Here is a 23477-nt window from a genome sequence, read left to right as displayed (position 1 = left end):
TTTTGACATATTACGTATCGCTTTAGTTTTTTCATTCGCGGCAATGTGTTACGGACCATAGTTTTTATTTACTATCCAAATGCAAGGTATAACCAACTATGACTACATATCAATTAAAAATCGTGACAATTTATGAGGCGTAAGTGAGAGATAAAATCATCGACGATAAACATACAATCATTACAATATTTACAAATTAACACATAAATACTCATATAGCCCTTAAGGTATAAAATTTCATACGGCCCCTTACCACGGACACCAATTAATTTACTGATAGGATCGAAAGGGAAAGCTCTTAAACTGTCAAGGTGTTATATGAATATTTTAAAATTTAACTAATTATTTTAAAAGTGCTCCAAAGCGCATAATATGAAACTTACCCTAAATCATCATCAATGTTAAAAATAAATAAATTTGTAAAATTATGCATATTTTAAAACTTTATTGCATGAAGCACTATTTTGTAGAAAGAGTGAAAAATCATGGAACCATGAACTTTAAAATAAAAATTGGAGTTATTGATACTAAAAAGAACAGCGGTCAGCCGGCAGTAGACACCGTTGCTCGGTCCGCTGCTCCTAATAAGTCCCCGGTTCGATCCCGTTAATTCGAGTCGACGCTAAACTAGCTAAGTAGCGACTCCCCGCCGTCCGTGTCCGTCCGAGCACCCGTATCGTAAATCGTAATTAATTATTAACGGTTAGATAGCAAGCATTTTCCCTTGATTACAAATCAATTCACTCTCAAAGTGTTCACATCAATATTTATGGCGTCCGAACGATTTATTGGAGAGTTCATAGTAAAATATTACCACCTATTTTTAGTTGAAAGTTAGTCACATAATTGTTTAGTTACTATATCAGATGTCATACAATGATAAGACTGTTAGAGACATAGTATTGGTTAATAACAATTACTAGTTTAAAAATCGAAAATTTCTATTTGATAGGTACTTGATGTTTTCTTGACTAATGTAATAAATTATAGTTGTATAAATTTATATCATTAAACAATTATTGTCTCAACTAAAACATGAAATCATGATCATCATACCGTAGGTATACCAAAAATTCAGCCATTAAACTTCACCATACTTTAATTATCAAACCACATATCTATAATATTAATATGTGTTACAATTTTACTAACAAAGAAAACAAAACTTATGAGACATGAAGCAAATATCAAATACAAATAAAATAAAAATTCTACGGATGCGGAATGTGGCCAGATGTAAACATACTTCGCATTTTTAAAATCGGAAAAATTAAAATATCCTTGAGGGAGTTCATTGGCCCTGCACATGTGTCGTATATGTATAAACAATGTTGCATATATAAATTAATAACATTAGCAGGAAACCCTTGAGATTTATATTTAGGGAGTTGCGCAGACGCAGCGGCGCGGCGCGGAGCACGCATGCGCGAATGTTTATATCAATGGGCACGAAAGAAGGTTAAATTGAGCCGTAGGTGGCTGTCTTTTTGTAACGAAGTCAAAGAAACGCTTTTATTTACATTTCACGTTTTCTTTGTATTCTAACCCTTGGTTATAAAATATTTTAAGTCAATTGAATTTCTTATCATGTAATCAACATCATTTAAATTAAATTTCTAAATGTATATTCAATGTTTATAAATATAATTAAATTACTTACAACAAAGCTTAATACCAACGCATAAATAAATAAATTGAACATGAACATTTAAATACAAATGCATCAATGAATCTCATATAAAACAAACGATACAATTCAATTAGTTACCCTTACCACGTGTAATGAACTTGAACGTGCACGGAATGAACTCGAATTACCTGGAAACAAGTAAACAATCCGCATTAATCTCATTTCAATATGTATAGGGCGGTTTGCGAAACACGACACACGCGTGGCTCGCACGTGAAGCCCAGACGAAGCCGTAGTAAGGGGACATGGCGTAAGCCACTTAGGTAATTTACAACCTTACACGATGTCGAGTTTAAGGTCTGTGTAGAATTTATTTATAATGTGTAGTTATCACTTGACAAATTTCTCGTGTGTGTAAAATAAAAGATTAAATAAATCGTAAGTTTCAGTAAACTTCAGTAACTGTAAACATTAATAAAAAACTTTTTATGACGAAATATAATGGTATCTACATAAAAAAGACATCTAATATGATAAAATTATAGCATTTTTGACATATAAAATTAATTGTGTTAAATATAACATTCATTGTAGTATACATTGGTTAACAACATAAAGTGGGTCTATCTACCCAGGCTGCAGTCCTGCGGCGCCGTGAGAACGGGTCAGTGTCAGCGGCGCGCGGTCGGCGCCGGCGCAGCGGAAGTCGACAGGACGTGGCATACATTGCACTCATTTTGTTTTATTTTATTTAACCACCAACAATTTTCAATATTACTTACGTTTAATAACCAATATATGTAAAATATTTGTAGCCCGCAAAATTTAAAATAGCTTTTTAAATTTTCTTTACATCTCATGAATTTTATGTAGTCAACCAGGCCTTTTCCCTACAGAGGATCAGTACAGTATGAACTAATCTTCCATAGGTACATCTCTGTCAGCCGTGTAATCAGAATTCAAACTTTTAAAAATTAAAATAAATTCAATATTTGCGTTAATATCTATATATATAAAAGAAAGTCGTGTTAGTTACACAATTTATAACTCAAGAACGGCTGAATCGATTTGACTGAAAATTGGTGGGCAGGTAGCTTAGAACCAGGAAACGGACATAGGATAATTTTACCCCGTTTTCTATTTTTTTTATTCCGCGCGGACGGAGTCGCGGGTAAAAGCTAGTTAAGAATAAAAAAATATCGCATATGTAAAGACGGCGTTGTATATCTAATGACAATCGATCTTGTCGGTTTAGTATTTATGTATGTTGTAATTTATCTCGCGACGGCGATCGTATATTTGCAATCAATTGCAAGTCCATAAAGCATCGGCTTCCACTACTGTCTCGCTGCCAACATTTAATACCTTTCTATATGACTTGTCTATTAATGAAAGATAATTCACGTCGTTGTAAGATGCAATAAAATAATGAATCTCTTAATAGCTTCATACTTCATATTTATTAACATCCGCATTTTCTTTTCTTTGCTTGCTTATATTTTTACGTAGACTAGGGAATGTAATTATCCAAAGCAAAGTTAAATGTTTTCACTGATATTGCAATAAACCTTAACTTTTAAATTATTTACCATGGATTTTTGAGACTTAAATATATCGTTATCACTGTCATTGTCTGAGATAACTATTTATTTAAACATGGATTTTAATCTAAGAAACCCACGGTTATACAATCAAAATGAATAAGGGTTATTCATACAGTGGTTATTTTTCATTCTCATTAATTCCTTTCCAATTTTAAGTATATACAAAAACAAAACACTCTTTAACTATCTTATCTTCAAAGTGCCAATAAAACATCTTTACGCTGTATCAAACCAAATTAGACGACGCACAAAAGAGTACACTTTTTCACAGCTGCACTTTTGTCGCAGGACACATGGTCATGCATATCTTAGAACTGGGATGTATAGTATGCCGTGAATTCATTACCACTTAGCAGTCACTAACCGTCGACTATGTGTGTAAATGGAACGGAAGGCCTGTGCATATAATTCACTGTCACAAGTCGTTACTGCTGAGCTGGTTTCCTTAGCGCATTGCCGGCGTTATTTCAAATTATATAGTTAATGCGAAACGTTTATCTAGCGTTCAAAATTATGATAATTATTAGCTTTAATTACATATTATGTGGAATATACTATTAAAAGAATTAACGAGGAATTCTACAACAGTAAGAGCTAAGCAAACATAAAACAAAAATTGAACATTTTAATTACGATTAAACTAAAAAAAATAATCCTAATTACTTTTTTACGCCTTTTCCGTTAAGGAATATATAAACGAGAACCCAGACTTTTCCTTTTTAAATGCAGCGGCTAACGATGTCGACTTGTTAGGAATATTTGCATGATTAAAAACAAACAAACGAATCATTACGTTTCTAAATATGAACTCTATTCACATCACTTTAGAGATATAATTCCGTGTACCGTAACATGATGTAAGATGTTTTCGTTAGAGCAAGGGGAGGCAACTTATGCACTGACGTTCCGAGAGCATCAAAAATGGAAATGGGAAAAATTCATCTCGTATTTAAAAATAGAGCAGTGTGCGCCAGACCGAGAGTGCTCGTGTAGGCTTTGTGCGCTTTATCCGGGCGGCGGAGGCACTTGAATGCAGCCTCCGACGTCAGCTATGGGGGTGTGACGGAGATCTACGTTGAAACGGGCTGGTTCAACGACCGCCTGATTGAGGCAGGTCGGGACGAAATTGTTACCAACCAAGTTACCTTTATAACTAAGTATCATTATTTTGGTGCAAATTTGCAAGTGAGGCGATAGTAGTGTTCACATACTAACAAAAATGATAGTCGGTTTAGTTCATAGTAGTAACTGAAATTCCAATCTTTGTTGACTGCTTTACGAAACTAATATCAATAAAACAGACATGAAACACGGAAAAGTGAAGCCCTTTATAAATTCTAATAATAAGTCATAGAAAGCCAGACGCGTCGAGTTTAATAGGCAGGTTTAAGTTACAGCTCACAAATTTATGATGACGTATTTTAGGCTTTCACTCGCCTCTAATGTCCTTATTGATATAGGAAAGTTATAAAAAGATTATAAAGTAAACTGAGGTCGTAAATAAAAGTATGTTGGAATTAAACATATATAAGCATCAGACAAAAACTACATACAATAAATAAAGTTACAAACTACACGCAGCTATTACCTCACATTTATTTGCAAGTTGAATAAAGATGAACCATGCAATGCAATGTAGTGATGCAACGGATGTCTGTTTCCGTTTCCGCAAGTGCGGAAGTTCCGCATGCTTTTCAACATCCGTTTCTGCTTCTGTTTCCGCAACTTTTATAACGGAGATAAAACGGAACTTTACGACGGCTGAGAGATACAAATGCGCGGCGCGAGACGCGCAGTCCGTGCGCGGCCTTTCGGCACTTGTCGCATTTGTTTGTTTACGTACTTTTTCGTGAATTTAAGCGCGTAATATTTTCTGCTGCTGTTTGAAACAATCAGTTTCTCTTGCTGGAGTAAACTGTCTAGTTGTAGTCCATATAAAATTTGACAACTGGCAAAATGTGACTATTTCATACTTACGAGTTATTAAATGTACTTTTGAATAAGTGATAACCATGTAATATATCATCATCATTATTATCATCAGCTCACTATACATCCCCACTGAGGAGCTCGGAGCCTACCCCAAATTATGGGTGGCTAGGCCATAGTCAACCACGCTGGCCCAGAGAGGGTTGACTTCACACATATCATTTAATTTTTTCTCAGATATGTGCAGGCAGCATCACTATGTTTTCCTTCACCGTAGGAACGTCGGATAAATGTACATATCTAAATCGAAAAACACATTGGTACATAGCGGGATTCGAACCCAGGCCCTGCAGATTGCAAGTCAAGTGCTTAATAATTATATCTTTTTCTAATCTAGATTTGGTGTTTTTGATACTTAACACATTCACTGTTTACAAAATAAAAAAGGTAACAGCTGGGAGCCAAAACTTTTTATGGTGAATTTTTATTTAGTACTAGCTTTTACCCGCGACTCCGTCTGCGCGGAATAAAAAATAGAAAACGGGTTAAAAAATATCCTATGTCCGTTTCCTGGTTCTAAGCTACCTGCCCACCAATTTTCAGTCAAATCGATTCAGCCGTTCTTGAGTTATAAATAGTGTAACTAACACGACTTTCTTTTATACATATAGAAGATATCTGGGAGTGTTAAATTAATAATGTTTTTTGCATTTGAGCGCTAGGGATCATCATTTTGAGCGCTAGTGATGGCAATGGTTTGGTTCACTAATATGTAGACATTTTTTCCACGATCGCATTTCTGTGTACTAATATGTTACAAGATTTTGACAAAGTCAAGTTTTTCATCAAATTCCAGAATATTGAGTAAAACATGTAAGGATACTAATCAAAACCAGCTTTTATCTTCTCGGTTCAAGATCTTGTAACATTTCATACACACCCACACATACACACACTCATATGCACACACATACAGAACATACATATGTTTAAATAATATACATACATAACATAAAGTTCAGCCTTAGCTTCATGTGATACAAGATATTTGTATGTTTGCCTCCGTACGACCGTGGTACTAATCACTACAACATTGTAAGAATTAAACTAATACTCTTTTTCGTTAGTTGACTATATTGCCAGAGTGGCCACACAAAGCAACATGGACTTGTTTCTGTAATGTATTATTGTAAATGTGGGTAGGTTATATTAACCTACCCTACTGGTTTCGTATAATAAATCAGTCCCCAGCAAACCGCCGTTTGATTGACACCATATATTACAACTGGCGACGAGTATTTTTTTTTGTTTGTATTTCGGGTTTATAGTGTTAAATATGCCTTTCGGAAAGTTGCACGAATACGATATTAACGATCGTAACAACTGGAGTGCGTACGTTCGTCTCGTTAAGCAATTCATCTTACTTAACGACATCAGAGAAGATCTACACGTCGCAACACTACTCACGCATGTCGGAGCGGCCACGTACGAGCTGATGTGTGACCTGTGTGCGCCCATGCATCCGGAGACCAAGTCTTTCCAAGCTCTGGTCGAACTTGTCGGAAATCATCTCGAACCAAAAAGATCGGAGATAGCCGAAAGGCACCTGTTTAGACAAAGGCGACAGACCGAGAATGAACCGATAAGCGTGTTTCTGCAAAATTTAAAGCACTTAGCGAAGCATTGCAATTTTGGAGCTACGCTTGAAGAAAATATTAGAGATCAATTCGTCTCTGGACTTCGAAATGAAGTGATGCGGTCTCGTCTGTTCGCGGAACCCACATTGGATTACAAAAAGGCGGTGGAGTTGGCGCTTGCGCTGGAAGCAGCTGAGAGGCATGCGGAAGCGGCCGGCGGCGACGGCCAGGCGTCGGCGCCGGGAGCTTCGGGACTCGAGCAGGCAGGCGGCCTGCATCGCGTGGCCACGGGGGCCACACCGTCGCGGCGCCCCGCTTGCTGGCGCTGCGGCAAGGACGACCACACGGCAGATAAGTGTAGCTATAAGTCGTATAAATGTCATAAGTGTTACAGTATAGGTCACTTGGCCAAAATGTGTAAAAAAAATGCTTATAGGGCTGACGGCGGAAGATCGAAACTTCATAATTATATTGATAGTTGTGACTCGGCGAGCGATGCGAGTGATTGTTTACATCATATTATATCCGTTAGTAATAATGTTACGGATGGACCTTACCATTGTACATTGCGTGTAGAAAATATAAACATGGTTTTCGAAATAGATACGGGCAGCAGAATCTCGGCGGTGTCAAAAGATTTTTATGACAAATATTTTTATAATTTACCTATTAAAAAACATAATATTAAATTGCAGTCGTACACGGGCGAGGCGATCGTTCCGCTCGGTTACGTCACAGTGCGAGTAACGAGTGGGAGCGGGACGACTGAGTTACCTTTGTTTGTTATCGCGCGCGGCGGTCCGCCGCTGTTAGGCCGTGTGTGGCTACGAAAACTTAATTTAGATGCCATTAATATAAATAAAATAGGTCTGCCGGCCGATTCGCTACTTATAAATTTACGAAATGAATTTCCTAACGTATTCGGTAACGGGGTAGGCACATTCAAAACAAAAATTAAATTACATTTGAAAGATACAACGCCGATATTTTGCAAGGCCCGTCCACTGCCGTTAGCATTGCGCTCACCCGTCGAGCGCGAGTTAGAACGCTTACAAGCGGAGGGAATTATTTATAAAGTGGATAGGTCCGACTACGGAACGCCCATTGTACCTATAATTAAGCGCGATGGAACAATTAGGATTTGTGGAGATTATAAAGTTACAGTAAATCCTTTATTAAAAGATTTTCACTATCCTTTACCGCGCACAGAAGAGTTGTTTGCAGCGTTAAGTGGTGGCGAACAGTTTACTAAATTGGATTTAAAGAATGCGTATCTGCAAGTAGTGTTAGATGAAGCTTCGCAACCACTAACGGCTATAACAACACATATGGGTGTTTTTGTGTATCGAAGGGCCCCGTTTGGTTTAAAATGTTTGCCGGAGATGTTCCAAAAATTAATTGAGGAAACTCTAAGCGGATTAGATTGTGTTGTAGCATTTATTGACGATATATGTATCACCGGGCGCAACAGAGAGCATCATTTACAAAATGTTAAAGAGGTATTGTCTCGGTTAGAGGAAGCGGGTTTACGTATTAAATTTGAAAAATGTGAGTTTTTTATGGATGAAATTTCATATTTAGGATATAGAATTGATAAAAATGGAGTACATACAGATAAAAATAAAGTATCCGCCATTGTAAATTTACCTGTGCCGAAAAATGTATCACAACTTCGAGCAGCTTTAGGCTTAATTAATTATTATTCGCGCTTCATTCCGAACATGAGCACATTGTTAAATCCATTGTATAAGTTATTGGCGAAAGGTAGCAAATGGTGTTGGAATAGGGATTGCGAGCGGGCATTTGAAGCGGTTAAAGAGAAGCTGGTTAGCGGGCCCGCGCTCGCGCACTACTCGCCTACGTTACCGCTGGTACTCGCCGTAGATAGCAGCGCATACGGTCTGGGCGCCGTGCTGGCGCATCGCATGTCCGACGGCAGCGAGCGAATCGTTAGCTGCGCTTCGCGCACACTCACTGATGCGGAGCGGCGCTACAGCCAGATCGACAAAGAAGCATTGGCGATAGTTTACGGGGTAAGCAGACACCATCAATATTTGTTTGGACGTAAATTTACTCTTCGGAGCGATCACAAGGCACTCACATACATCTTCGGACCGAAACACGGCATACCACAAACGGCGGCTAGTCGACTGCAGAGGTATGCTGTTCGTCTGGCGGCATACGACTTCGACATCGTCTTTGTATCGACAGATAAAAATGGCAATGCCGATGGCTTGTCCCGTCTACCTCAGCCAGCGTCCAGTAAGTCGAGGGAGGAGGACGACGCCGCGACTTACTTACATTTCGTAGAAGACAGTTTCCCTCTTAGCCACAGGGACGTGGCAAAGGATACGGCGAAAGATGTCATATTAAGAAAGATATATGGATATATCGTGAGCGGTTGGCCACACCAGACCGAAATCGAAGGCGAGAAGCCATATTTTCATCGTAAAGAGGAGTTACACGTCGATCATGGATGCATTGTGTGGGGGTACCGGGTGGTCATACCGGGTACTTTGCGCAAACAAATAGTGGAGGAGGTCCACGCAGGCCACGTGGGCATGGTGAGAATGAAGCAAATAGCTCGCGGCTACGTGTGGTGGCCGCGACTCGACGCGGAGCTGGAGGAACGCGCACGCACGTGCGCCGTGTGCCGCGATCAGAGGGACGCGCCGCCACGCGCCACGCCCGTGCCCTATGCATGGCCCTCGGAACCGTGGACCCGTTTACACGCGGACTTCCTACAACATGGTGGTCGACATTACTTACTCGTCATCGACGCTCATTCTAAGTGGATCGAGATATTCCATATGAGTGGCGGGACATCTGCATCTTCGGTGGAAAATAAATTCAGAGAATTATTCGCTAGATTTGGTCTTCCTAGACAAATGGTTACGGATGGAGGGCCACCTTTCACTTCTCGTGAATTTGAGGAGTTTTTGAAGAAAAATTGTGTAGACCATATCGTGACGGCACCGTACCATCCGTCAAGCAATGGGGCAGCAGAAAATGCAGTGAAGACCGTGAAAAAGGTCATCAAGAAAGCTCAATTAGAGGGCGAAAATATCGACCGCGCGTTAAGCAAATTTTTAATGCAGTATCGCAACAGTACACACTGCAGCACGCAACGCGAACCTGCTGTGGCCATGATCGGACGGAGGCTGCGCACGCGTCTGGATCTGCTGCGGCCTGCTGCCGCCACCGGCGAGGCCGTGGCGCGCGCGCAAAGCAAGCAGCGGCAGCACGCGGGGGGAAGCGCGCGCGTCCTCGCTGTCGGCGACGCCGTACTCGTTAGGAATTACGGGAGAGGAGATAAATGGATGGAGGGCATAGTGACAGAACGCACGGGCAAGGTTACCTATGCGGTTAATACAGGTGATAAGATAAATACCCGCCATATTGATCAAATAGTTCCTAAGAAAAATTCGCGTCACTCTTGGCATGTTCCTATTCAAAATGAAACGAATGAAGATAGTGAGCGTTCCCACGTACAGGTGGACGACATTGCTGAAACGGGAGTACCAGGGGCGCGCGAAATCGATAATCCGAATATCGCCGCGAGAACACATGAAATTCCGTGTACATCTTCGTTCGAAACTAATCTCTCGCCGGAGCTTTCAATTCCCACTCCAACACCAGAGCAAAAGCGTTATAATTTAAGGCCACGAAAAATAAAATAATAAGACTTTAAATAAAATGCACACAGTACTGTGTACAAGTATTCCCATTACCTTTATTACATTAATGTTATTTCTCTTGTCCGAACTGTATTGTTTATTTTTTTTATTTACGTTTCCTACTACATTATAATTCATAAATATAAAAAAAACATTTATATGTGTTAACTGTTAGCATTAAGATTTTTTTTTTACTATAACAAAATTGGTGTGTAGATGTTAACGCCAACGATTAAATGTAAGTTTTTTTTTTGTAATTATTCCAAATTCTACATAATTTGTTTCACTAATTCGAACGGACAACATTTTAAGAACGGTGTGTATGATAATAACTTTGTTACTTTTACACTGTTGTGGCAACCAATTTACGTTTATATTAATTCAGTTTTTCTTTTGTTGACCAGTTACTTAAGTTTGTTCTATTGTTATTGCGTTGCATTATATTTTATCTGGAGAGGGATGTTGTAATGTATTATTGTAAATGTGGGTAGGTTATATTAACCTACCCTACTGGTTTCGTATAATAAATCAGTCCCCAGCAAACCGCCGTTTGATTGACACCATATATTACAGTTTCAAACGCCGGCGGCTTACTGGCTACTATAAAGTGAACGGGCCCCTCGGATCCGAGTGGTCAGCAGTGAATGTATTAATAAATAAATATATTTGTCGTTTATCAACACGAGTGGTTTGGCGAACATTAATTTGTAAATAGTGTAATTTTGTTTCCTGAAAATAAATTAAAAAAAACGTATTTTAACTTATTGCAGTACAGTACGAGTAAAAATACATATATTGAAGGCTAAAGGACACCGATATCCAATGCCCTAATAAATTAAAAACGAATACAAACTGTTCTTACCAAAAAAAAATTTTGTAAATATGTTTTTTTTTTAAATATTTACACTTCTGTTTCCGCTTCCGTTTCTGTTTCCGTTTCTGCTAAAATTTATTTTTGACATCTGTTTCCGTTTCTGGTTCCGGTAAGACACTTCCGTTGCATCACTAATGCAATGCAACATAGCCAATCTAAAGTACAACCAGGCGACTCTGCGTGTACCCCGTCTAATTCTAACAATGTACAGACTTCTCGGCTGTTATTCACAAAGGCACAGCGGGTAGAGAAAAAAAAGAAAATAAATAATAGAATAGGGATGCGAACGGTTGGGAGCCAACTAGTGAGAGATTTTGCGCAGCGACAACACATTTCAAATGGAAAGTTCTATCTTAAATACATATTATACTTTTTACTCATTTATCGAGTTAGCAACCTCTATCTGGCAACTTTTTATCTACGTAATTAAACTGCAACATTGCACTTTTACAGCAAATTTATGTACTTGACAAATTTAATTAAATTCAAAGTTACGAAATTCCTGATTTCGCATTCGCTGATATCTTGTAAATGGTTACTTAAATTTTTGTCACTTTTTGTTCAGTTTAGGTTTAACTGATTGTCTTATATTTCTATGGCAACCATAAACCTAACACCTACCGCTGTTCACCCATACCATTATTTTGGGATTTTAATCATCAAAAATTGTTCATGCGACGTTTTTCAATAGCCGTACTCTACAATTATTCATATGGGCGTTTGTGTAAGGCCTATCCACACAGCAGGTGTAATTCACAAGGGCAGCTCTCCAGGGTGCTTTGTTGTCAAGTGTCCCGCTCCAACGACAACGATCTCGGACGACCCTTTACTCTTTTCACAGGGGAGACGTAAGTGTCTGCAGAGGACCCTACATGCCCCTGAGCGTAATAATACTGATGAAAAAGTGCATACGACTGTATCTTACCAAATTGGCACGTTGATATTCGTCTTGAATTTCTTAATGCTTTGTTACCATTAGCTTGAATATGATTAAAAAGTCTTTTCAAGCTTAATCTGTGCTATCTTTCATGAAAAAAATTACAAAGACTCTCGGTTCCTGTGACGTCATAAATGGGGCTATAAGTTTGATAGCGTGTAGTTTATTTATCGTCGGGTCGACAAGGTGCGCCGGCGCGGACGGACAGGCGGCAGGAGCGCGGTAGGAACGCGGCAAGAACGCGGGCGGGTCGCGTCGCGCGCCGGCCGAAATAAACCCGACTCGTAAACACACACCCGACGCCGAGATCATAAAGACAGATGCCGTAATAGAAGGAAGCGTAAGCAAGCGGAACGCACGGGAAGTGGACTTCGATTCAATGAACCTGCCTCAAATGCATTTGGAATTCTTTCGCAACGCGTGCAATCTTGCGGAAAATGCACAATTTGCTATCTACAAACGGAGTAATTAGCTGGCTTAAAATATACAAAAGCATTCGTTTAGTCGGATTCAAATATTTTCAGACTTTTTTTGATCACTGTTGATACTTGCAACAGCGGAGTATTAGTATAGTGCTTTGTAGAGTTTAATGCAGGGTCAATAGTAAGAGTTGACCGCGACGATTAACTTCTGGTCGCTGCAATAAATTTCTACCTTTACAACAAAATTGCGTTTCCTGCGGTGTACAATAAATCCTTACCACACATGAACTATTTTTAGATGCGCAGTAATCTCTTTAGTGACTCAGTGCAGTAGTAAAAGGTTAAAATGGGATTTCAAATCGTTGTTTTAAAACAAATAAGACTTTCTTGCATTCCACTTAAGGACGCATTTTCTTGATAGAGACCAATAGAATTATTTTATACGGCAATAAATAATAATGGATCGTCTTCGGCCTTGGAGAAATTAGTCAGCGTCGTAGCGTTGTAAATTGTGAATTATATACATTCGTTGCGGTTAAATGAAATCGTTTCATTGCTTTGATAAGGAAAAAAACATTTGTATATAATAGAATTACATAACAGTCAACAGCATCCATCAGTAAACTTAGATTATTTTATTTGTTAACCAGTGTACTGCTAAAACGTAAAAACAAACATTAATGTACCGTAAACATAGAATAAAGATTTGTATTTCATCATCTCCCTGGCCTTTTGCCACTCACGTGGGGTTGGCACGCAAGGTTTTAACCTTAAAGATTTGGCTTAAGTTTTTACGGCCGGCCGCCTGCCTGTCGCCAACCCTACTTGGGAGGTACCCTATAAAGATTTGTATTTATGTAATGAATAAAATTAAAAACTGGTAGATCGATTTTGAAAATTCTTTCCCCATTAGAAAGCTACACTATCATTGAGCAGGTAACATAAGCTTTATTAATTTTTTTTTTTTAATTCCTCGCGGACGAATTACCACCTAAGCACATAACGGCATAGAGAGAGGTTGTACACTTGTATCTTAGGCATCTATATATGGTGTTTACCATTTGGGGTGCGGAATCCTAAAATGGCGAAGACAGTGCAGCACGCGCCTATAGAGAACATCGCAGGCGCCGTGCAGGTGAGCGTCCGGTCTGCTATTTGCAAACACTGTCTGTAATTACATCTTTGTTACGTCTATTTAACTTGTCGAGCATTTAATAGATGCTATTAAGTGAATTACTATACAAAATTAAATACACTACAAACTTAATAAGTCTCATTCTTCCATTGCATTTTCAGTATTTAGAAAAATATTTAATTAAATGATTTTCTGTGTCTTTGTGTCGAACTGATTTAATTTATTCTGGGATTCAACTGCCAAAACACATGTATGAAAACATATTGTCATCCCTCTCATTATTTTAAAGAAAAAAAGAGATAGCTTTGTTTTCGGCAGTTCAACGTCACAGTTAGTTGTTGCTTGTAATGAAATATTAACCCTGGCGGTAAAGTCACATGTCTGATTCACAGACAAAATAAAGTTGTTTGTTTCACACTTAGTTGTGATCGGTTATTTGCAACAATGGCTATCGATGTTCATTGTTCGATGAGGGAAATGTTTGAGGTGGGCTCAAGGTCTTTGAACCAATATTCCTTATATAAGGAAATGATAAACGAAAATATGACGATAAAACAAATAAGGAAGTCGGGAAAAGCCGGTGTATCTTTTGGATTATTTAATTGTTTTTCGGAAATAATAACGGATTCTTTATTCCGTTATCCGCTTTTCGAGGTTAAAAATAACATGCAAATATAAAAGGCTAAATGCGTCTGAAAAATGTTTACTAAAATATATAGATTATTTCAGGACGAGAAGACAAGTAGAAAAATAGAACAAAAGTTCACTAAGTTTTTCATTTTAATAATATCATGATTATCCATAACTCTGTTTCAACACAATTGAATGCAACAAGTGGCATTCCTGGTAACAGTTGAGTAATTGTATGAAAAATGTGTGTATCGCGGCGTAATGGCCACCCCGCCTATGCCACGGGCTGCCACAAATTGCCACGGCCTGCCACAAGCTGCCACCGCCTGCCATCTGGTGGGCGGAGCGAGTGTCATGTGCTGGGAACATACAATTGTATTTAAAACGTTGTTATTATGTTATCTTAAGTCGGAAGTTAAAACCGACAAAAACATAAAGGGTTTATGAAACAAACGTAGCTTATTTGTAAAATTTTACACTCCATTTCGTCATCCCATAATTCAACACGACTTTTTTTCTAGCCTTATCTTACGCAATATTTTTACCAGTATCATTAACTTTTATTATATCGCGTTCAATAAGATTAAACTGAATAGAGACACGCCGGAAATTTCCGGAGAAAATAGCAGTCATAACAAATAAGCCGCATCGCAACGCCGCGCCGCGCCGGCAGCGCGACGAATGCGGTTCACACGATGTGTCGAGTCACGATTTAATTGCTGAGGTCATTGTTAATGTTGCGCACTCGTTCGTTACTGGTAACGCACGCCCAGTGCGATGAATAGACAAACAAAATGACAAAACTCACATGACGAACTATTCATTCGACGAATTGTACCATATTACCAGTATACTACATCGTCATGATTTTTATGTTTTCGACTATTTTTGTTTTGATAAATATTGACAAAAGGGAATAGTCTTTAACCGTAAAAGTTTAACCCTTAGCATAACAGTACAATTAATACAAAAGAACTGTAACTTTCAGTGTTGACATCTCAAACTGCGTAAGTGAATTCTGTCCACTTCCGTAAGTAAAACGTGATTGCATACTTCATTTGTTTACACATACTACTACGATAATGTACGCCTATCAAATACCTACGTATAAATTGAGAAAATAATCAGCGAAGGATGTTTTGAAGCGGAATACACGTTTGAATTAAATACATATAACGCGATGAGGCCCATCAAGGCGGAAGTTTCGCAACTGCGTAATTTAACAGCGAATGCTTTTTAATTATTCCCTCTTACATAGCATAAGAATATAATTACATTTTTTAAATTGTTCGTAGCCACGACCACTGGACTATATTGTGTTTTGATGATGAAACATAAATGAAAGCATAACTTTTGGCAACAAAGACAATTAAGAGGCGGTCTTAATGTCTTGCAGTGTATAATCCTTAATCAATGAACGTTTTGAAACTTCTTGTCGATTTCTGAAATAATCTAAAAATCTAAAGATAGCTAAGAACATGTGAATGCCATATTCTTAATCTTTACAGTCATATATTAATTGCATAATACGTATTTAAAATATGGTTCAAGCAGTTGCGGCAGGAACCGGCGGCCGTGTCAATGACCGAGACTAACTAGGGAAGACTACAACATTCCTAGAAAGTCATCGGATAGCTATTTCGATCTCGCAAATGCATAGGATTGTGTCGATTTCGCATTCCGAAATATTACTCAATATTACATTCGCGCTACCGAGACGAAAGCTTCCGACAAGTATTCAAATTATTCGAAATAACTATTCAAAGCATACTAATATTCAAAACAAAAGTGTCTCTTCGTAATTCAGATATGGAAAGAAATTTGACATAGATTTTAATAAATGTCTCAACATTCAGGTCACTGAAAAATGTAGAAGCAGTGATAAATGCAAGGAAAGGGAGAGCTAGTTCAAAATGTTGAACTGACTTCACACACGAAAAAGTTGAAGTAAAAATGACAAAAAGTTCATTTAAATTTATTTCATGGTTTATCAATACATGTACTAAATCAACTTGATACTATTACAACTTAATACATAATGGTATTTTTTTTTCCTAAATTTCATATTTCGTAGAGTGTATATGTTATGTTGGCAGGTTTATATGAAACAAATTGACAGCACAAATAGGCGAAAAGCATGTCGCAGTGCGCGAGCTCAGATAAAAATAGCCATTGAATAGTCGATATATCGTGAGGGCGGACTTTTTATTGAAAAACGAGACTGTTCCAACATTCAAATGTCTCGGTACTTGTCTTACAAGTTCGCATTGTTTATGTACCTTAGACAATGTCACCGGCGCTGTGCATGGTCGCTATTCATGCGGGTGCAATGGATACAAAAAATCAGCCTACCACGTAACCTATATGTCAAAATATATTCAAAAGATTTGTACTTGTGTAAATAAAATGTAATTTTAAATCGAGCATTATTTCTTTATGTATTAACTTTTTCATTCATCTTACTTCTTAATAACATAATAGATGTGACGTCAGAACGGCTGTGATCTAAGTGAAATTTGGAACAGAAATTTACAGCTTGGAAGAGCGCATACGCTACTCAGTTTTTTAAATACCACGCAGGGGAAGTTGCGGACGACATCTAACATAAAAGGGATCCTCAATTCTGAGCAAAATATGTATCATGTTGTTCACAACCATTTTGTTCCCGCATTATAAACGCTGTGAATTATTATATCACTAACTCTTATCTTTGTCTCGTCTCATCCTATTTAAAGCGTTCGTTACGATTCCGGGCACGTCCCGTCGTCCTTGTGCTGATATAAAAATTGCGTTTTATTGTCCCACGCTCCACACAAATCAACGTACTACTAACGTATATGACGACTTGTACATAAATATTTTTATAACAAGTATAATCGTATTGAGGAAAACCAATCTACATACTGTATCACCGAATCAGATGAAAATAAATATTACAATGTCTAAAGTAATAAATAACTAATTTTTAATTTATTGCTCCCAAGTAGGGTCGACGACAGACAGGCGGTCAGCCATAAAGAATTGTGACCCAAAAAATTAAGGTTTATATAAGTGCGCTGACATCACCTAAGTGGGATAAGGCCAGGAAGATGATGACAATGTCTAGGAATAAGAATATTACCATAACTGGAATAAATAATATGCTAACTCAGAACTTATATAGACTAGGTGCCCTAGCCAGGCTATGTTTAACTTCCTCCAAAAAAAAGATTCAGATTTCAATGAAGTTAGGGACTAAATGAATTATACGAGTAACAAAATTATAATGTTTTTATGGACACATATTTTAATGTAGTAAATGAAACATAATTTTAAATTCTGGTGTTTTAAAAAGAATCACCTACGGTCCATCTTTCAACATTCCAAAAAGGAGTACGAATAGCTTGTTTAATACGATTTTGTCAGCTGAGTTAATTTGTTGTCGTGATGACAATCTCAGGACGTCCACAAACGGTTCAACACTCGGCCGACCTTCGTGTAGGTGTAGGTGGTGTGGTGTGGTCGGGAATAATTTTATAACGTGAGTGATATAGCTACACTTTATCGCACATCGTTAAAGTTTAACACAATAAGGAAAAATTGGTTAATCTGTTGGTCTGTGGTATTTTTATAGACATTATTTATCAAAAAAATTAGTTGTAGACACCGATGGAATTTAGTATTCGTTTAAATTAAACAAGCGTACATAGAGATCTTCTCAACAAGGTAACAAAATGAATATTACATTTCACACCAGAGGTTACAACATAAACATAAAATAATTCAACTGAGAAGAATTCTTTCCGAGTTTAAATCGCAACGTACAAAAACAACACAGAACAATTCGGTATAAATATTTGCCCAAACTCAATATCAGTCGATCATTTTCCTGTCTCAAATCAGTGGCTGACCAATTATTGAATGATAATACCTCAAATGAAACGAGAAATCAAAAACAAAAACATAACACGGTTGTAACCACAAATCAACGCTTAAAGTTACACGAGCCGAGGTGTCAATGTCTAAACGTTATCGTTTCCACCGCAAACGTCAATTCAACCCTCTCACTTCTTTTGAAAAAAAACAGAGATGACTATATGTTTTCCTATATGTGTTTCGGCTCTCTTCTGGATCATTCTATAACTTATTTCTTCGTGTCCTATTCAAGTTCATTTTAATACACATTTATAATTTGAAACATTTAAATAAAAGTTCGCTTTGGTCTCATAAAATATACAGTAGATATAACATTTAGATTAGGTTGTACAAAGCTAATAAATATTCAAAAAGCTTCGCTCGGTTTACTAAAAAAACATAGACATTTTTTGAAGATTCTGCAATTACTTTTTTATGTCGTATACGTATAAAAAGTACACAAGAGACCTTTACATTAAACTACTGAATTAAATTCAAACAGCGCTTTAATAGCGACTGGACTATGTCGCAGTGGTGTAACATAATCTTTAGCAGAAAAACCGCACGCGCGTTCGACTTACAAATTAATGTATTCAATGATGAAAATTTATACGTCGCAGCCAATTCTAAGGCCATGATATCGTTCTAGTGTCTAGACATGCATTAACATAGGGCTGTTACTAATCATTAGTAAAGATTAAGATTATTCCTAGTAATCAAGGCATTTTATAAAAAAAATTATAGAAAAAGACAGAGAAAATGATTTTTTAAACCAACTGTGGTCATTTAATTTGATTTAAGATTAAATGTAACGGAAACATTACAAATAAAAATCTTATAAAATCACATAAATATAAGCTATTTATTTTTGTATCGGTAACAAAAATAGGCGGTTATATTTATAGATAAAATACATACAGTATACAACCCTGTTAATATCTAGCAGGCGCCTTACACCCTGCATAGATTATGAAGCTCGGCTTTGCGTAAATAATTTATCGTCCGAATGAATTTCGCCAGATACGAGTTCACTTGTTTCCTGTAATTTATCAACAGCTAACTAATGTAAGCGTTGTTAAGTTGACAGTTACATGAAAGTCAGAATACGGAACAACTGTTAACAATATGCTTTGGTTTATTATTGAATTAGTATTAGGTTGAGATGCAGGTGACCCATTACATGATACATAGTTCTTGTTCAAGATTATTACGAAGTAGTGAGTTTAATTTGAGTACTTAAATTTGTTGATATTTATGAGAGTATTAAATAATTTTATATACTTTTAATGCGTGATTATTAGAGAAAACTAACAATTATTATACTACTAGCTGGCGCTCGCGACTCCGTCCGCGCAGAATTAAAAAAAAAGAAAATAAGTAGCCTATGTGTTCTTCCAGGTTACGTTCTACATCTGTGCCAAATTTCATCAAGATACATTGAGCCGTTCCGGAGATACCTTCAAACAAACATTCATCCATCCAAACATTCGCATTTATAATATTAATAAGTTAGCATGGAATTTCATAACCTGTAACAGTAGTCGGTGTTCTCAAGATAAAAAAGCATGAGTGTTGCTTTTAATAAAACCGTGTTAAAAATAATAATAAAGAAAACAAAACATTAACATGTATAGCATATTAGCCAAGACATCCACGTATAATGAACTCAAAGGCGTCGCCAGTTGTAGCTATTAATAAACGAGAAATTTTTGCTCTGTGACCGGCCGCGGCGCGATGATTTTTAATCCAGTCCTACACAACAAGAACAAATTAACATCTTGATAAAGGATTCCTGAACTGACGTTGAAATAATATTACATAAGAGACAGAAAAACTTGAGTCTACAGTAGATTCTTAGAAACCGAAAATACCATATAAAGGTTCCTTTTTTTATTAAAATAAAGCATTATTTGATTTGACGTTACAATAAGTACAGACCATATTTATGTGCGTCAATTTAAGTCTGATCTATGTAATGTTTTTATCACAAAAAACATTCTCGAGCATTACAACAGATTCATGTTCACAAATGGACAAGTTCAAACGGATGTTTCTAGTGTTGTTATGCAATAAGTCGTCTCTATACTAAGGTAAACTAAACACGCGGCACAGCTCATGTCCGTTGCTTACATCATTGCCACGTGCTCCACACCACGTGGTTGTACGATTAGGCTACGTCTACACAAGTATTACAGACTACATCTTGTATAGTATTTCGCGGTAAGTCCAAGATTATCTGTTGTTTACAATTTTCTACCAAATTCGTTTAATTTATCGAGCATGCCAGTTCTATAATTCAGTTATGCATTAATGTACATATATGAACTTATGCCTTAGTTATACTTTTGGTTCAACATGCACGGACTGCACACAGTCGGTACGAACTAATTGATGCGATTAGCGTTTGATTATCATACACAGAGCGCAATTTGCAATCTATGATAATAATGCTCTCAACTAGCGGTTCTCAAACTTTTTGAACTCTTTCACAAAGGTTTCAGGGCTCCGCGGAGTACACTTTGAGTACTGTTGCTCTGAAAAGTCCGTGTATGGTAACCTCTAAGAGCAATTATGGTAATTTTAATATTAAAAAACCAACAAAACAAGTAATTAACGATACGCACGAACGATACTACATCGAAATAGAATAAATTTCTATGTTATGTTTGAAATCACGTAACATATACTTTAACATACGTAATTATAAACTATTCTAGAGACGTGATTTAAATGATGGGGAAAACCGGATGATGTGAAGAGGGAGCCGACATTTTTAATGCGTTATTTATAGACGAGTTATTACCATTCCGATAAACATGTAAATAGAATAAGACGACGTTATATAACACTAGCCTTTCCGCGATAGTCGGAGAAATTTTAATATCAATAATACACGAAGAACTCATGATCTGATTAACAAAAAAACAGCATAAGAATCCCTATTCTGATATCTGCCTTACGATAAACATATATAAGACATTAATACTACAACATTGTGATTGTAAAGCAAACAGAGCCGAACGGAGAGCCGCGGAAGTTGGACGTTTTCACTCTATCTATGCTAATCTCATTATCTATGCCGTTCCGAATAGCTGCCCAACTATAACACGATTAACGAATTTTCTTTTTTATTTAGGATAAATGATTCTGCTTGAAAAAAAGTTGGATCAAAAGCTTTAAAAATAGCATTACTAGTTGCGTACTTAGGAAAGTAATTTAAATATTTTTTTTTCATTTAAACATTTTTGTTAAATACATAAATAATATTAACAAATGAAATATAAAAACATTTGCAAGTATTACGCAAATGAAATAGTTTACACGAATGTAAATGAGCAAAGAATAATATTTTATTAGCGCAACGAATAGTTTAATGCAACAAGCCGACAGTGTAGCATAAACATATAAACATGAAACAAACGAAATTAGCGCGTTACATCGTTACAACGCATTTTAAATATATGTGATCTTAACAATTATATAAATAACCTACATCTATATCTATACATATAAAAGAAAGTCGTGTTACACTATTTATAACTCAAGAACGGCTGAATCGATTTGGCTGAAAATTGGTGGGCAGGTAGCTTAGAACCAGGAAACGGACATAGGATAATTTTTTCCCCGTTTTCTATATTTCATTCCGCGCGGACGGAGTCGCGGCTAAAAGCTATTTTAAATAAAAATTACCCCACTGACCAATGCTCTAATAATTTTAATAGCGCCATCTATTGACTGCTTTTTGGAAATTAAAATATTTGGAAAAATTAAACAAACTTGCATACACATGAAAAACATTGCGCTTAACAGCATAGCATATAGCGCTTATTCAGTCGGGTAATGAAAATCAGTGTTTGTAGAATATGGCCTCCTATCCGTAATCACCGCACAGATTTTGATGAACTCAAGATTACAAAACAGAATAACAAAACATAGTTGCCAATCGATATGAATTAACCATGTGTTCTAAATAATATTTTAAATAATAAAAACAAAATCACATGTAATTGTAACCTTCACTAATCACAATACTGGTCGACTATAAATAAAACATGTTTCTGGTAAAGTCTGATAAAACGATAACAACCGGCGCCATTGCTTCATAATAAACACCAATTCATTTATAATTGGCAGGACGAATTCATAATAATCATACTTGTTTCGAACAGACTTATAATATTATGCTAAGAAAGGTAAAATGTGCCAAATAGCAATGAAAAATGCACAGAGCTAATAAGCTACGTTTTAACTTAATAGGATGAGAGTAATTTTTATTTATATATATAAAACATTTTTAATTAATAAGGGCATAAAATTAGTACAATCAACAACATAAATATGTAGGTATGCAAAACATTAGAAATTTGCAACGATTTTTTTAAACTTTCGGTTGCTTCCCTATTAACAAGTTTCTAATGTTTTGTTTATATTTAAATATTTATCTAGCTGACTGTACACATAAAGATAAGGTAAAAATCTTTACAAACAATTATGGCAACTAATTTATAGATGTTACGATAGCAAAGATTAGCGTTAAGCGAACATTGAGGCTCTATTATACAATGTATCTTAGATTAAGCTATTAAAAGATTCTTTCCACATTTGTTTATGTTTCATTCTCTAGAGTCTAGAGTTTTAAATTTCTTGGTATTATCCAAATTGTAATCCAATTTCACACCGCCTACGCTCTCATGAAAAACTCGTCATAAAAATACCAACTGTGTAACTGCATGAGCAAACGCAGCAGATGTTGTTATGAGATGCGTTGATATACACAATAAACGAAATGAGGTAAATATATATGATACAGATTCATACATCTATAACTTATTTACGTTTTCAACATTGAAACATTTGTATAAGTAAAAACCCACAGGATTACAATATTTAAGTAAAAACTACAAATAATCTTATAATTATTATCGTTGGTTTCTAAGACTAAAATCCCTGTATAAAACATACCGTCATCCCACTTATTATCTTTGACAAAACAGACATAATTTGTTTTAAACGGATATTTTGGTTTCAGAAACCAACGATTAGTATTTTAAAATACCACATACTAACTTTGTTGACGTACATAAAACAGCTTGCCTTTTACTAGTAGT

At 36.6% G+C, this 23477-nt stretch overlaps 1 protein-coding gene across 1 annotated transcript; it reads left to right on the top strand.

The window, feature by feature from the left end:
- Positions 1-6499: 6499 nt before the first annotated feature.
- LOC123723615 (uncharacterized protein K02A2.6-like) lies at positions 6500-10480 on the top strand. Its single transcript, XM_045686811.1, has 2 exons — positions 6500-7157; positions 7737-10480. The coding sequence occupies exons 1-2, from the start codon at positions 6500-6502 to the stop codon at positions 10478-10480; spliced, it is 3402 nt and encodes a 1133-aa protein (XP_045542767.1).
- The last annotated feature ends 12997 nt before the right edge of the window (positions 10481-23477 follow it).

This window comes from Papilio machaon, chromosome 4 (genome assembly GCF_912999745.1).
Source record: "Papilio machaon chromosome 4, ilPapMach1.1, whole genome shotgun sequence".
Lineage (NCBI taxonomy): Eukaryota > Metazoa > Arthropoda > Insecta > Lepidoptera > Papilionidae > Papilio > Papilio machaon.
This window is presented reverse-complemented; position numbering and strand designations above follow the sequence as displayed.